The 14,217-nt window shown below is 61.8% G+C and overlaps 5 protein-coding genes across 5 annotated transcripts in view; 4 read left to right on the top strand and 1 right to left on the bottom strand.

Moving 5' to 3' along the window:
- Positions 1-121: 121 nt before the first annotated feature.
- On the top strand, positions 122-1,786 carry POSPLADRAFT_1047984 (hypothetical protein; the record flags this gene model as incomplete). Its single annotated transcript, XM_024479409.1, has 7 exons — positions 122-404; positions 454-689; positions 737-907; positions 964-1,233; positions 1,308-1,509; positions 1,577-1,650; positions 1,709-1,786. The coding sequence occupies 7 exons, from the start codon at positions 122-124 to the stop codon at positions 1,784-1,786; spliced, it is 1,314 nt and encodes a 437-aa protein (XP_024337367.1).
- Positions 1,787-3,312: 1,526 nt separating this feature from the next.
- POSPLADRAFT_1047983 (hypothetical protein) lies at positions 3,313-4,088 on the top strand (the record flags this gene model as incomplete). The annotated part of the gene is made up of 2 exons (XM_024479408.1): positions 3,313-3,396; positions 3,456-4,088. 2 exons carry the CDS (start codon positions 3,313-3,315, stop codon positions 4,086-4,088), a joined length of 717 nt encoding a protein of 238 aa, XP_024337366.1.
- A 1,325-nt stretch (positions 4,089-5,413) lies between these two features.
- Positions 5,414-7,371, top strand: POSPLADRAFT_1075160 (hypothetical protein; the record flags this gene model as incomplete). The annotated part of the gene is made up of 9 exons (XM_024482787.1): positions 5,414-5,621; positions 5,690-5,795; positions 5,851-5,896; positions 5,964-6,084; positions 6,163-6,352; positions 6,407-6,486; positions 6,563-6,634; positions 6,681-7,182; positions 7,254-7,371. The coding sequence occupies 9 exons, from the start codon at positions 5,414-5,416 to the stop codon at positions 7,369-7,371; spliced, it is 1,443 nt and encodes a 480-aa protein (XP_024337365.1).
- A 593-nt stretch (positions 7,372-7,964) lies between these two features.
- Positions 7,965-10,431, bottom strand: POSPLADRAFT_1047981 (hypothetical protein; the record flags this gene model as incomplete). Its single annotated transcript, XM_024479407.1, has 7 exons — positions 7,965-8,141; positions 8,444-8,542; positions 8,679-8,866; positions 8,964-9,236; positions 9,554-9,865; positions 10,040-10,171; positions 10,335-10,431. 7 exons carry the CDS (start codon positions 10,429-10,431, stop codon positions 7,965-7,967), a joined length of 1,278 nt encoding a protein of 425 aa, XP_024337364.1.
- Positions 10,432-11,247: 816 nt separating this feature from the next.
- POSPLADRAFT_1047980 (hypothetical protein) overlaps positions 11,248-14,217 on the top strand; it is a gene marked incomplete at both ends in the record, with an annotated part of 4,406 nt that continues 1,436 nt past the window's right edge. Inside the window, 4 exons of the mRNA XM_024479406.1 lie at positions 11,248-11,293; positions 11,358-11,449; positions 12,161-14,026; positions 14,084-14,209. Coding sequence (XP_024337363.1) covers positions 11,248-11,293; positions 11,358-11,449; positions 12,161-14,026; positions 14,084-14,209 — 2,130 coding nt within the window. The remainder of the gene's footprint in view (positions 11,294-11,357; positions 11,450-12,160; positions 14,027-14,083; positions 14,210-14,217) is intronic.

The raw sequence follows: 14,217 nt of genomic DNA, 5'->3' as shown, positions 1-14,217 counted from the left end.
ACCATATAGCGGATGGGAGTGGCGGAGTGATCGAGCTCGACGCGATCGACACAGCGCGTGCCACTCGCCGTGCACCTTCACCTGGAGTGGCCACCGATGTCTACGTACAACACACTGTCCAATGGACAACCGCGACAGTTCCCCTCTGCAAACCACTCTCGCAAAACTTCGTATTCCGGCTGAATTTGCACGCTATTCGGCAATCGCAGAGACAGAGCCCGAGACAATCCTCCGACTCGAGCGGTGGAAAACTCAAGTATTGGACGTACTCTCGGACTTGCAAGCTCAGCTCGCACAAGGGCAGTCCCTATTGCTGAGCGAGAAAGCAGAAGTAGTATCTACCATAGCCCCATGGGACGGCGTTGCTTCATGGACGCTTGACAGTACGCGGGAGATTGTTCAAAGTATGTATCCCTTTATTGCCAAATCTCTGACTGTTCACAAACCCACCAGGCATTCTGCATCTCTACGAGGATTCTGATCCACCTCTACTGGAACAGATACTTAGCACTCATGTTAAGCCTATCTTCCAAGCCAACGCGCATCCCTCCTTAAATCCATCTACTGGTCGGATACTGCCCCGCTCTGCAGGCGGCCCCAGTGCCCGGTTAGACTACATGGAAGGGCAGACCTGGAAGTCGCACCCAGGAACAGTCTATCTAGTGACATGGTGCGTCCGACATTGCACGGTGAGCCCGTCCCATGGCCTGCCGAAGCGTTCTGATGTCCGAGTAAGAGCGCTGCATACGAAAAACTATGGCATCTGATCATCCCACCTGTAATGACCCTCCTGGATGACTACGAGGCCGCATATAAGCTGCACGGTGTACAAATTGTCTCGGATATGCTCCGGGCAGTTCCCGCCGATCTCCTGCGCCGCACCGGGGTCGACGGCCTGCTATTTACTGTATGTTCCGCCCCAAGCTTGCCAGACGATCATCCTGACCGAGCACGCCCCACAAGTCGCTCACGACGTGCCTCACGTACCTCCACAACCCAGAAACGCCCAGCCTGATCCGAGCCGCCGTCCCGGCTGCGGTCTCGCTTGTCCTCCTCACTGCGCCCGCAGGCTCCGAAAAGCGATTCAACCAGCTGTGCGAGATCCTCGGCGAGGGCATCATCGGCAGCATCTGGGTTTATGCGACGCGCGAGTCCGAGGCCATCGAGGCGTCGGTCGACACGCTCCCGACGGTCGTGCGGGCGCTGGACGTCGGTGCCGTGCGTTATCTAAAGGTACGCTCCCCTTCCGAGGATTCACCAGGCGCTGATCGTCGGTTCCTCCGATGGTGCCTCCGGTAATTGAATAGGCTCTCGTTCCGCAACTGGTCTTCCCTCTGCAACCGGCCTCCGGAAACGTGGCTACAAAACGGTTTCAGCTAAGCTCGCTCCACGCACTAGCGGCAGTGATCGAAGTGTGCGCGCCCAGGATCCACCGGTGGAAAGGAGCCATCTTGGATGGAGTGCTACGCCTTTGGGTCACGCTCGCTGATACTGGTGTCGATGATGATGGTCAGTCTGTGTTCTATGTTTCAGTTTCATCGTGGACACTGTGCTGATCCCGGCGTTCTGTCGTCAGACACAAGAGAACTGAAGCACGCGTGCATGGGTGTGTGCGACTGCCTACTAAAGGCATGCCCTGCAGTGGCCAATGTGAGCTTATTTCGTGCTTCGGGTAGCTGTGTTTCCTGTTGCTCACACGCATATGTAGCTGGAATACGCTCGGCTGTTAGATGTGGATAAGATGATGTTCGGACCGCTCGTGAGACAATCAGGCAAAGGTGACTGATGTGATATCGACCTGAGCCACATCCAGCGCGATGGCGATAGATGGCTTGGATACACCGTCGCACCAAGAAGTACGACTGAATGCGAGAACGTTTTGAGCAGATCGTTGACGTCGATGAGCAAACAGCCCTTTGTCCGGTCAGTGGGTGGGTCTGGCATGGCAAGGCATGCTAACAACGGTCGTGTACTCTAATTTCGGCAAGACGGTCTCATGTCATGACCTGTCCTCGGCCTCAGTTATCTTTACGAAGACATATACTTACCATAAGGAAAGATATCCGCTTAATTTGCCATTAGCTGTAGCCGTTTCAGTGTGGCGTGTTGTTGTCCCAGTCTTTGTTCCGCTTCAAGACTCAGAGACACAGCTTGAAACAACTTTAGTGCTAACGCTCTAACGATGGGCGCCCAAAATGCATCTGCCATTAACTGCCATTAGAAGAACACAACGAATGCTTGCTGACATGTTAGGCACGGCTGTTACAGCTGAGGGACATGGGATATCGGCAACTTCCTGACAGTGCTTGTCAACCCGGACCTGCACTTACAATATCTATCGCATTCCCGAACTTTCCGTTGTATACACGAGTCGAGGTGTGTCTAGAACACTGTGTGGGACGCGATCCTGGCAAATTAGCACACCAAGTCAAACCCTGTATTAGAAGTCAAGAAGCTATGAACTGGCCAGGCCTGTCTATCTGATAGCGCGTGTGTTGACTGGTTTCCAACACGCTCGCAGTGACGATCATCCCAGAATGTGTGTCTCGCATGTCTTGTCTCAGAGTTCTGTTACCACGGCGCTACGCCCTAATGACAGACCGAATCATGAAGGCCGATATGTCAGCACAGACGAGCTATGTCGACCGACTTGTGCTTCTTGCCTGTTTGGCCAGGGACGACCGTGCAAGCATGTGTGCCATAAACAGGAACAGTTACGCACCATAACCCCGATCTCCACACGCCTCCCCGGAATCAACAACGGAAGTTCTCCGCGTTCATTTCACGGCTTTCCCCGTGGCTATCGTACCTGAACGAGGCTAACCTTTACCTGCCAAATGAGGCCTTCTTGCGGCGTCATGCTAGGGCTCTCGGAACGGGCTTGCTCAGCCCGTGTCATACTGCGCACTGGATAACCGTGCATGTGCGCCGGCTGCGCATGCGGAAACGCCGTGCATCGCGCGCACCAAGTCTCGCCGGTTCATGAGGGCCGTATGACATCTAGGCGTTGCCGAGACATGCTCGAGGAGTGGGTTACGAGAGTATGGAGCGGACATGAACCGATGACGGTGCACTTGCACGGGGTAGCTTGCGGACGCACAAAAGCGCCCACTGCCCCGCGGAGGACGGGGACAGCCGCCGGCACATCTCGGGTGGATGTTGCCTGATCGGGGTGGCTAGTTTCGGCGGGTCCGATGCCGGCCCGCGGGGCGCCAATACGAATGATCCCCAGACGCAGAGTCTATGAAGTCTGCACTGCAAGGCAGTCCTAGCTTCCTCCCCCGCGTTTTCCCGCTTTCCTCACCATCGACCATGAGCATCTCCGTCGACGACCTCGTTGCCTCGCTCAGCTCTAACCACATCGGCCAGGAGGCCATGGACATAGCGGATCTCCATGTAAGCATTGCGGCGGTGTCTCGTCCTCCGTCGTGTTCCTCACCGGGATTGCCATGTAGGCGCAACTGGCCCAAGCTCTGCGCTCGCCAAGCATGCAACCTGTGCAGCGGCGTGGATACGCCCCGTCAAACACTCCGTTAGCCCGAACACCATCTTCGAGCTTCAGCTGGGAGTCAAGCGATTTTACTCGCGCCCGGAGCTCTAGTGTGGCGAGCGTAACACAACGTTGGAACACCGAGGAGCGGTTGCCGGACATCGACGACATGGACGAGGATGAGAAAATGGTAGAAGACATGCTCTTTTCGTCCCCCACGTCGTCCCACTTTCCCCAGTCCGCCCAAAACCAGCCCTCCTTGCCGTCGGGCCCGTCCGGCGGTGTTTCGCGGAAACCAAGCATTCCACATGTCTCCAGCTCTTACGACACTGCACAATACGCCCAATACGATATGCCGCCGCCGAACATGTCCCTCTTCGCCACGACGGACCCATTCTTCATGGCACAGCTGCAGGCTGCGCAGAACCCGGCGCCCTCGTTCTTCGCCCAGTCGGGGCATCCCCCGGCGCACTCACCCTTCCTCTTGGCCTCGCAGCTCCAATCAGCATATGGGCATGCCCATAATCACCATGGCGTTACCTCCGAGATAGACCCGCACCATGTGTTCGCGGCGCCACCAGCGACTTTCTCGTGCTGAAGGAAAGGAGTAACTCTGACACCATCGAGAAAGCTCTTCTCGTCCTGCAGTTTCTGAGCCTCCCCCTCTGCCATTCCTACCATACTCTAGATTCCCTTACGGCACCATTTTGATGCCTATGCCTACCCGGCCCCGGTGCACCGGGCCTCGCTTGTTTCTGGCAAAACATCGGCATCCGTGCTACGGCCTGTCGACCCCCGGTGCATCGATCGCCACAGATGCTCACCTCCGCCTGCTGCCTCGCGACAGATCGCGTTCGCTTGGCATGGACGGGATGCGGACCGAAATCTATATGCCATATTCCTATTTATCTCCACCCCTTCTCCGTGCTTCACTGTCTTGCTAGTTACTGATGCGACAAACCCCACTTTCTGACTGCTCTGTGTTCTCTCCTCTCTTTTATTTGACCCTTCAGGATCTTGCAAGTGTAGCGCGTTGTCATGTAATAGGTTGTTGCGTGCAAACCAGGGTAGTGTAATGTGTACAATTCTCTGATGTACTTTGACAATTACGAGTCTAAAATTATAGGCACTTTGAAATCTTCATTTCCAATGACCGGCATACTGAGCGGGCGCGTCCTTGCAGGTGCGTAAATCACTGCTCGTCTCAGGGGAACTCGTCAGATTCCCATACCTTTGTCCGCCCTGTTCCGAATTCACAATCACGTTCTGCAGCGTTCTAGACGGGCTCGAGTAAAGCTGGGCTCAAGACATCTGATAGTCACAGGACGGGACATCTCAGGACTCGCGTAAAAGCCATGATCATGGCTGATACATTGTTCGACGGCATTGTCTGGATTGGATACGCGGCAACCTGTAATTTCGTTGATGAGGATATGTTTAGCGGGCAACGGTCCTGTCGCTCGCTGCTTTCGCCTTCTCGTTGCGGCGAGTTCCGTGAGTTGCCGTTCGAATTATCTGTCACTGCCGTCCGTTTATACTCAACCCGACGACCGGTGCACTCTAAGTACTGCGAATATATAAAGCACGTATATATGCACGGCAAAACATTCGGCGTTCGACCCGACATATTGCAATGTGGCTTTATAAGACTTGGGGATAGAGAAACCTTCAAAGTGCGAGTTGCTTGATCGCTTTTGCTAATCGATTTAGGTACGACTGTGTAACATATTATAGCCCCGAGAGTATGCGCTTGTAGGTCCAGGCCGGCGTTCTAGGCGGTTATCAGATACTCGTCCGGCAAAGGCTGCTGCCTATCGCCCAGCGCCTCAAGGCCTCAAGGCGAACGTTCATCGTTCGCCGCTATCGCGGGGCGGGCGTTGTATCTGCTCTCCCACTTGACTCTGCTCCTTGCGCTGCGCCAGAATGTCTGTGACTGTATTTTTGTCTGAGCATGGGCGGGCGCTCGCCGCGAGCGCACTGGTCGCCGTGCTGGCGCTGCTGATCCGCAGACTACGATCGGCGAAGCGTGCACACGCTGGATCGAATTTGAATCGATCGACCAATTTCAAGTTGGGCGCGGTGACGGCGGCGTCCGCCTCAGGTGCACGCGACGCACAACGGGAACCAGGAGGTATGTGTGCACTCAGCCGCACGCTCTGCGAAAGGAGCTCAATAGTAGAGGGCGTCCCGTGCCGATAGAATGGATCCCAGTACAGTTCGACTACCCGCGCGTCGAGCCAGAGACTGCCGACATTAGCACAGTGAAGCCCATCCCTTATCGCCCGTTCCGATGGGGAGAATATCAGTGCGTCTGCTATGGACAGCGTGTACACCGCGCACGTCCACTGACCTCGCCGTAGCGTCACCATGGGCATCCGGAGCATGCCCTCTAACGAGTGGATCGAGGTATGCTATACATACATGACATGCTCTACCTCTACCCGCCCGTTCTGTCGGTTAATGGACATCGTAGATCGACCAGCAGTTCTTCGACTACCACAAGATCGTCGGGTATCGCATCAAGACACGCGGAGACCGCGCTGTCAAGATCAATGACGCACAGCCGGGGATCGTCGGCTCTGGACATGCTGCAGGTAGCGTTGCGTCCCTTTCACCTCCCTCCTCTTCTGTCTCCTTCAGCCTCGAGTCCTGATCATGTCGTGCTGCCTCAGCCCAGGAATTCGTGCATGAGCTCGCCGAGTACCTCTCGCAGCGGTATCCAGCGCTTTACCAGGCCGTGCGCAAGGAAAAGGACACGTCTGGGTGGTATGGTCAGGGTGAAATCAAGACAATCACGATCATCCCCCTGCAAGAGACGTACGACCTCGACGAGCAGGACCCGTTGATCGTCGCGTCGCTATTGTGTGTGTTCTCCTAATTGACAGTGGGCGCGATTTGATGACTGTCGCGGCACAGAACTCAGGAAGACTACACGATCATGATTGAGGGAACCGACGGCAGGTACTACCTGCAGGCCGGTGCGATCTGCATTCCAGGTACGCAGCTCGGACCGCAAGTCCATGGCGCAGGTACCCGTCTCATGCTGTCGCCGTCTACCTTCTGCCCGACCAGGATTCTGGCGCCTCGAAGACAAGCTCGGCATGCCGCTCGATGAAATCCACCTCACCGGCAACGTGCCCCACTGTGCGCCCCTCCCTTTCCGCCCCCCTCCACATCTGACACCCTGCAGACCAGAGCAAGCTCCACCTCAGCATGGGCCGCTTCTTCCGGCGGCTTCCCGTCGACAAGCCCGTCGTGCGCAACAACTACAGCTTCCAGGTCGTCCGCCCGCCGGCGCCCGCCGCAGACACAGACACAGGCGCAGACGCGCTCGCGGCTGTCGACCCGACCGAGCTCGCGTGGTCGCGCACGATGCACGGCTCTGAAGACGGCGCCGCCTTCGAGCGCAGCGCGGTCATCCGCGGAACACTCGCGCCGTCGAACCAGCTCGCGCACGCACACGTGAGCCCCGAAGGCAAGGACGAGAAGCGGGAACGGACCAAGGCGCCGTTGGACCCACAAACGGTGTACCTGCGCACGGAGCGCCAGACGCTGCGCCGCCTGCCGCGCACGGGCGGGATCGTGTTCACGATCCGCGTGTACCAGACGCCGGTCGCGCAGCTTGCGCAAGAGCCGGGCGTGCCCGGACGCCTCGCGAGCTCGGTGCGCGGATGGTCGGAGGAGGTTGCGCAGTGCGTCGCGTCCCGGTCCTTGTGGCATCTGAGTGTGAGTGCTGATCGTTGATTGCGGGGTACGTGTGCAGGTACAAGGACCTCTTCGCGTACGAGGACATCCTCGAATATCTAGACAAGTGCCATGCGGAGCAGGCGCAGACAGGACTTGTCAAGCTGGATGAACAGACATCTGCGTATCCGATGTGATGCTGCCATCCTCTCAGCTGAGCTTCGACCGCTACGATAGGTCTGCATTGCCCACACGCGTTGGCTGTGCAATACCACAGACATGTGACAGGCGGAGGGGGGGGGGGGATGTAAAGTAGGAGTGATGAGATACAATACGTTCAATTGAGGCTGTCAGACATGCCACGAGGGCTAGCCAGAATAGACTAGTAGAAACAAAGAAGTGCGTGGCTGCGATGATCTGACTCTTCGATGTATGCGTGTCGGAACATCGTCGACAACGCAAGTCCATTTGAAATGGAGTTGGACCAAACCAAAAGACAACATGCGCGACGTTCAGGCCGTTCGCCTACATTGCCCTACGAAAAGACGACGACATGACGGCAAAAGATTCACCAAGTGCGGGAGACACATGGTTCGTCCGTCCACACTGGCCGCACGCAGGGTGGAAGTCCGGATGAAAGGGAAAATCTGGGTTGCTCTGCCAGGCCGCTGCCCGATAAGGACAAAGAGCGGTCTGAACTTCACTGCCGTCCCTGGCGATTGGATTGTGGCCGCGCGCACAGAGTATACAGGAGCAGAAGCGACGTGCTGGAAAAGGGCGCGTGGCTCGTTCACGGCATCAAGAGCCACGCCCCAGCGGCTTCGCGGCCTACGCGTGGGGCATGCGGGTAGAGTCGTAGACAGTCATCCGCGCCAGCGGCGAGCATCCCGTTCCCCAGCGAACAGGCGTGCTGTGCCGGCGCAGTCTTTGGGTGCGCGCAGGTGTTTGTCGTCTCACAAAGACCGGTCTGGGGGCCTGTCAGGCGTCGAGCGAGCGATTGGGTGCGCTCCTGCGACGCCAAGCGTAGGCGAAGGAAGATGCAGATTTGCAGTGGCAGTCAGGGCCGCGGGGGGCCGCACCTCGTACGCACCAGCCCTGCGAAATACACAACACTGAGCACCGCGCGTCCTTCGCATCGCCTCCACGACGGACACGCGCGGCCGTCAAAGTGCGATATTGCGCTGGTGCACGGGCTTCCGGGCGAAACACACCCTCGTCGGGACGCCCGCGCGCCTCGCCAGCGAAGCCCCGGTGTCGGCGGCAGCATACCCAGCACCAGCCCCTCGATTCGATCCGAACAGCGCGTGCGGCCGCGTGCCGCGTGCCGCGTGCTGCACCTGCCGTGCCCGGACCAGTGGCAAAACGGCGCTCGTCGTCCGACACCGTCCGCACGCATGTCCGCATTCCAGATCCCAATTCCGACGTTCGACGTTCGACGTTCGACGTTCGACGTTCGACGTTCCAACGCCCGACCCTGGCTGCGAGATTTATGCCTGCCTAGTACGTATGCACTTGCGGCCGCGCCTCCAGGCGGATCTATACATAACCTGTCCACGTCAGTACCCGGTTTCGACAGCGACCGGTCGCCGATGGCGCAAGGGTTGCACGCTGGCGCCGGCCGTGCGTCATCGATGTCGGCACGACGGTGTGCGCCTGTCGGCGCCATATGCGCGCGCGAGCCTCCAGGTGAGCCTTATCACGGTTCACGCATCGCCCCGCCCCGCTCGCCCCTCCCCCCACGCGTACGCGCACGACGTCATCGCCAGCGCGCCAAAGTCTCTTTTCTCACCCCATCCCCATCCCAGGAGAGACGTCGCGCGCGCCCGCACGGCGAACGCGCCGACACAGCTTGCCCATCTCCGACAGTCCCGGACGCACGCGTGCGTGCGACGATGCTCCGATCTTGGTTTGTCTCTTGTTCGCTGTTTGGAGGAGACCCGCGCGCGCGCGGCGATGCGACAGCGGCCAGCGCGTGCAAGGCGGCAAGGCGGCAAGGCGGTGCGCTTCTCGGCGTGGCGGGAGCCGAGGATGACGGCACGATCGTCGCCGCGGGCGGCTCTGCCTGCCTACCCTGGGCGGGCGCTGGGGGATCGGGGTCAGCGAGGTGGCGCCGGATCTTCAGGGCCTTATTGATTCGGGCTTCTGCGCTCCTCGGTTCGAGGCTCGGCGCGGCGAGGCGGGCAGCGGAGCACCGGGGGGGAGGGGGGGCGCGGGCGGGGGGGTCGTCTGGAGTGGAATCAAGGGCCTGAGCAGTGCGAGGGGAGAGCCGGGGACGGGCAGACGCTGCGCGCAACAAGCCCCGTATTACAGTACGGACCGGGCTGTCTGGTGGTCCAGTCTTGGGCGCGACCGCCCTCGACGGCAGCACGCCGCACTTACCTGCGCTGGCGCACACCGGCCGACCAACGGGGACACGCGAGTGCCTGCCTGCGTCCTCGGTGCCTGTGCCGGGCGACCGGGTCCGCCCACAAAGGGTGTCTGCGGGGAAGGCAGCGCAGAGATGCGGAGGAAGGTCAAGATAGCGCGGTGCTTCCATCCACGGTGCAAGTATCGGTCCAGAATCCAGATGTGCGAGCCGCGATTCGGATTGGCACAGCGGGAGGTCCGGGGGAGCGTTGGATGCTGGATACTGCCCCGGGCACGCGTGTGGAGCGCTGTCAACGTCAAGCTCAGGCGCATCCTCGCGCTCGGCTGCCGCGATAAGTAGCACGGATAGCGGGGCGCGCATTCGAATCGCGAATATTGTGGCGTGTCTGGACCGCGTCCGCTTTGGGTGCTTGCCCGTCCCCCCGTTGCGCACCGGGGCATGCGTGCAGCCATTTCTGTCGCCAGGCACCGCAGCGGATATTGGACAGAACTGTAGACTCCGGACAGCCCCGTCTCGTCTCGCGTCTTTGGACTGAATGGGCGGCGGCGAAGCCATGGTTACGGCGCGCGTCGCGGTTCCAGCGTCCGTTCTGACCGGGGGCTGTCGCGGGGTTCTGGCTCCACTCTTCACTTGAGCGTATTACGCCGTGCTCATGGGCATATCGATGGCAGCGGGGCCGATAGCGAGGACAGGTCCGGGCAGGCAGGATCCTGGGCGGAGGCGTGTGTGGTGCGTCGGATAAGCGTAGGAGAAGGGACGCAGGGATAGGACAGGGACGGGTATGGGCGACACTGGCGGGGACGAGCGCAGTATCTGTGATGTGTGGGGCCTCGAGGAGGGCAGAGATAGACGGTGTGCGGTGCCGGCGGGCGCAGGTGCGCGGCGCCATGCAGGATCGGGGATGGGTTCTCACGAGAAGACGGGCATGAGGCGAGGAGATCGCAGACGCAATGTGGGGGGAACTGCGATTAGTGCGGTGGTGAGCGTGGGGGCGGTGATATGAAGGTGGGGAATGCGGGGGACTATTGGGTGCGAGGGTGGTGCGGGCTGATTGGACGCGAGGGTGGTGCGGGCTGCTTGGGATCTTAGGCAAAGAGGAAACTCGCAGGGTGTTGTTCTCCGCGCCGGATAGACCTGCAGAAAATGAAGTACAGTGCGTGCATAATCTGTGAAATGGACGAGACGCATGCGAGGCTTTCCGCCCACCATATCCGCACCGCGGATCTGGGTACGAGAAGCAAGCGAGGGAGAAGCCTTTGTGCGTGCGCATTCGCAGGCCTGCTGGTATGACGTGCGGGAGCGCATGAGATATGAGGATGAATACGAGAGTGCGCACAGAAAGTATGCAGGCAGACACGGGGTTCGAAAGAGAAGGGATTGGTACGGCGAAGGTATTGATGCCAGATTGACGGTGCGATAGAGGTATGCAGGGAACCGGGATGGGCGGACGATAGGGCAGAGTGCGTATCAGAATGAAGTGGATTGATGGGGGCGTTGGCGGACAGAAGGAATGCAAGATACACGGCGAGATGGGAGAACACGTTTGTGAAGGGACGATAAGTGAGAAGGGCGAACGTGTCTGATGGTGGTAGATGGCAGCCGGAGCTAATACTTGTGGCCTGCTTAGCACTTGCTAGTCGGGGACAGACGCGCGATGGCGTACTGACGGTGGCGCGTGCAGGACCGGACACGGCCGGGCGCAGTGATGGCCGCTAACGCCGGGGCGGGTGGCTGGCAGGGCAGCACCACTGGTGCGTGCGTGCGTGCATCATCGAATGGCCCTCTCCATCCTTTCACCCTCTTCCTTCCCTCTAGTTCTTGCCCTGGCCTCGCGTGTCCCTCTGCCGACGCCCGCCGATGCCCAAGCCGACTCTGCTGCAGACCCTGCTCGGCCGCCCGTCGCAGTCGTATGCGCTTCCGCCCCCGAAGGACTATCACTCGGCAAAGAATGACCTCATCCGCGCCGCGACGACACCAGACGACGTCCCACAGCACACCGCGCCCTCGCCACCGGCCGCCCGCGCACTCCATCCCCCACGCCCGCCGCCTACTTTCACGCTCGCTCCCACACCGCCTGCTTCCTATTCTCCCTCTCCCTCTCATCTCGCCCCGCCGCACGCTCGCCGGCCCCGCCTGTCCCGCACGCACGCTGCTGCGTACACTGCGCCAGACGAACGTGTGCCCGGACGTGACGCACAGGTGAGTGCTAGTGCTAGCGCGGCCACCCCCCGACAGCTGCTTATCACGCCCTTTTTATTCTATTATCGTCTTACCGATCTTCCCTCGTCGCCATGTAGCTTCTGCGTCCTAGCCGATCCCTTATCCGCCAGATCGCCTCTCCCAGATCTCCTTCCCCTTCGCACACCTTCAACAACTCTCTCGTCCCCCCAGCATACTTAAGCCCCATCCCGCACCCCTCCCCGCCCCCGTGCGCTCCCGTCATCGTCGTCGTCGACCCTCCCTTCCCGCCGCCCTCCCCCGGCACCCCCGACAGCGCCGACGACGTCTTCTACACCCCCCGCTCCTCCCTCTTCCCCGACGTCCCAGACACCATGCTCCTCGAACCCCAGGCTCTCGCCACCGCCCTCCTCCCCATCCACGGCCGCACCTCTCTCAAGGCCGCCCTCGCGCCCCCGGAGCTCTCTCGTGGTTTCACCCCGTCTCCCACCCCCGAGCAGGACCCTCGTACCGACGGAGCCGTCACCCCCGGTCCTCCATCACGCTCATCCTCAGAGACCGAGCCCCACTCGGCGTCCGTCTCCCGGACGCCCTCCGGCTCCTCGCTCTCCTCTTGTGCGTCCGCTGGCTCTACATCTCTCTTCGATGCCGCTGCCCCCTCCGTGCTCTCCGCCGACACTCGGGTCACGACACCCGCCGTCTCAGACGCGCCACCCAAGTCTGACGATAGCGAGCACGAGCATGAGATGATCACCATTGTTCCCATCCCACAGGCTCGTCGCCCCCGACCCCGCAGCATTGACCTGTCCTCCAGCTCACTCGCCCCTCGCCCCGTGCGCCGCCACTCACAGCCTGTGCCCGCGCGCTCCGACGAGGACTGGGCCCGTGACGTCCGCTGGCTCGTTCCCCCGCCCGCGTCGCCTGTCCGACCACCACCGTCGCCACACCACGCTGCCCCGCCACACACACCGTCGCCCCGCCGGCGCTCGCGCCCACTACACCCCGACCTCCTCCCCCCGCCCGGTCCCGCGCTCGTGATTCCCGCGCCACACCAGCTCGAGCGGCACTCATTCCCGGACGTGCCCGTTGTACCCCAGCGCCCGCGTACGGGAAGCAAAGCGCGTCGCCCGCACTCGCATCGCCATTCGCGCGGGCGCATGAGCGCGTTATGGGAGGAGGATGAGAGCGAGTGCTCCACAGACGTCGGCGCGAGCAGCGCCGAGGTGAGCCGCGCAAGCACACCTGCGCCCGTCGCGGCCGCCGAGGGCTACCTCAGTGTCCATCCTGGTTATGGGTACGAGGGCCGGAGCGCGACGCCCCCGCCGGGCTGGCCGTATACGGCCGGCCCTGGTGCTGGAGTAGGAGCGGGCGGAAGCCCTACCCGCCGCTTCATGCCGCACGCGATGCACCGCCGCGCCTCGATGTCCGAGTCGGAGCTGCTCCAGCACCTGCAAGTGCAAGGAGACACGCCCCCGCCCTCGCCGGGCGCGTCGCCCGACAGCAAGCTGCGCGACTACGCGCGCCAGCACGCACAGCAACACCATCGCGCCATGTCCACACCTCTCTCCTCGCCCTCCGCGCCGACGACATCGCCCGCGCGCCCCGCGTCCACTACAGGCCACGGGCTCTCCGCGAGTCTGCCTACGCACGCACTGCCTGCGCCTGCATTCGCCGGCTCCGCGAGCGCGGGATACACGGGCCTGACGCTCCCGCACGCGAGCTACACCCCAAAACACGGCCGGCCGCAGCGCGACGGGCACGTCGACCTCGTGCGCGCGGGCCGCGCGCAGAGCAGCATGGCGACGGTCGAGGTCGTGCGCGGGGCGGCCGCCTCGCTGCCCGCGGGCTCGCCGCTCACGCGCACGCGCACGCGGCTCTCGCGCGGGTTTTCGCTGAGCATCAGCCGCGGGAAGGGCAAGGGCGCGCGGCGCCGGAGCCACAGCCGCGAGCCGGAGCGCGAGCGCGAGCGGGAGAAGGGCAAGGAGCGCGCGCGGGACGGCGCGACGCCGGCGCACCTGCGCGGGGCGCTGCCGCTGCCGGTCGTGTTCACGGCGCACGTGCCGCCGCCGGCGTTCGTGCCGGGCTCGCACGTGCTCGTGCAGGTGTTCGCGGTGGGCGTGGACGCGCTGGACTCGCTCGTCGTGCAGGAGAAGGCGGAGCGCCGGGGCGGCGCGGGCGCGGGGAAGCGCCGCGGGTTCGTGCCCGGCCGCAGCTTCGTGGGGCGCGCGGTGGAGTGCGGGTTCGAGGTGAGCCGCGACGTGTGCCGCAAGGGCGACTGGGTCCTCGGGCTGCTGGACGTGCGCAAGGTGAGCCGCGGTCGTCTGCTGGGGGCGTAAACATAACTGACTGACGGTGTGGTCTAGTGCGGCGCGCTCGCAGAGTTTGTCCTCGTCGAGCGCCACCGGGTGGTCCGCTCGCCGCAGCCGCGCGCACGGTCGTCGTACCTCCGTCCCCCCGCGCCGCAGCACACACGGCCACACGCGGACGCTGTCCCTCC

Source organism: Postia placenta, assembly GCF_002117355.1.
Source record: "Postia placenta MAD-698-R-SB12 unplaced genomic scaffold POSPLAscaffold_10, whole genome shotgun sequence".
Lineage (NCBI taxonomy): Eukaryota > Fungi > Basidiomycota > Agaricomycetes > Polyporales > Adustoporiaceae > Rhodonia > Rhodonia placenta.
The sequence above is the reverse complement of the archived record's forward strand: the minus strand, read 5'-3'. Positions and strand labels throughout refer to the sequence as shown.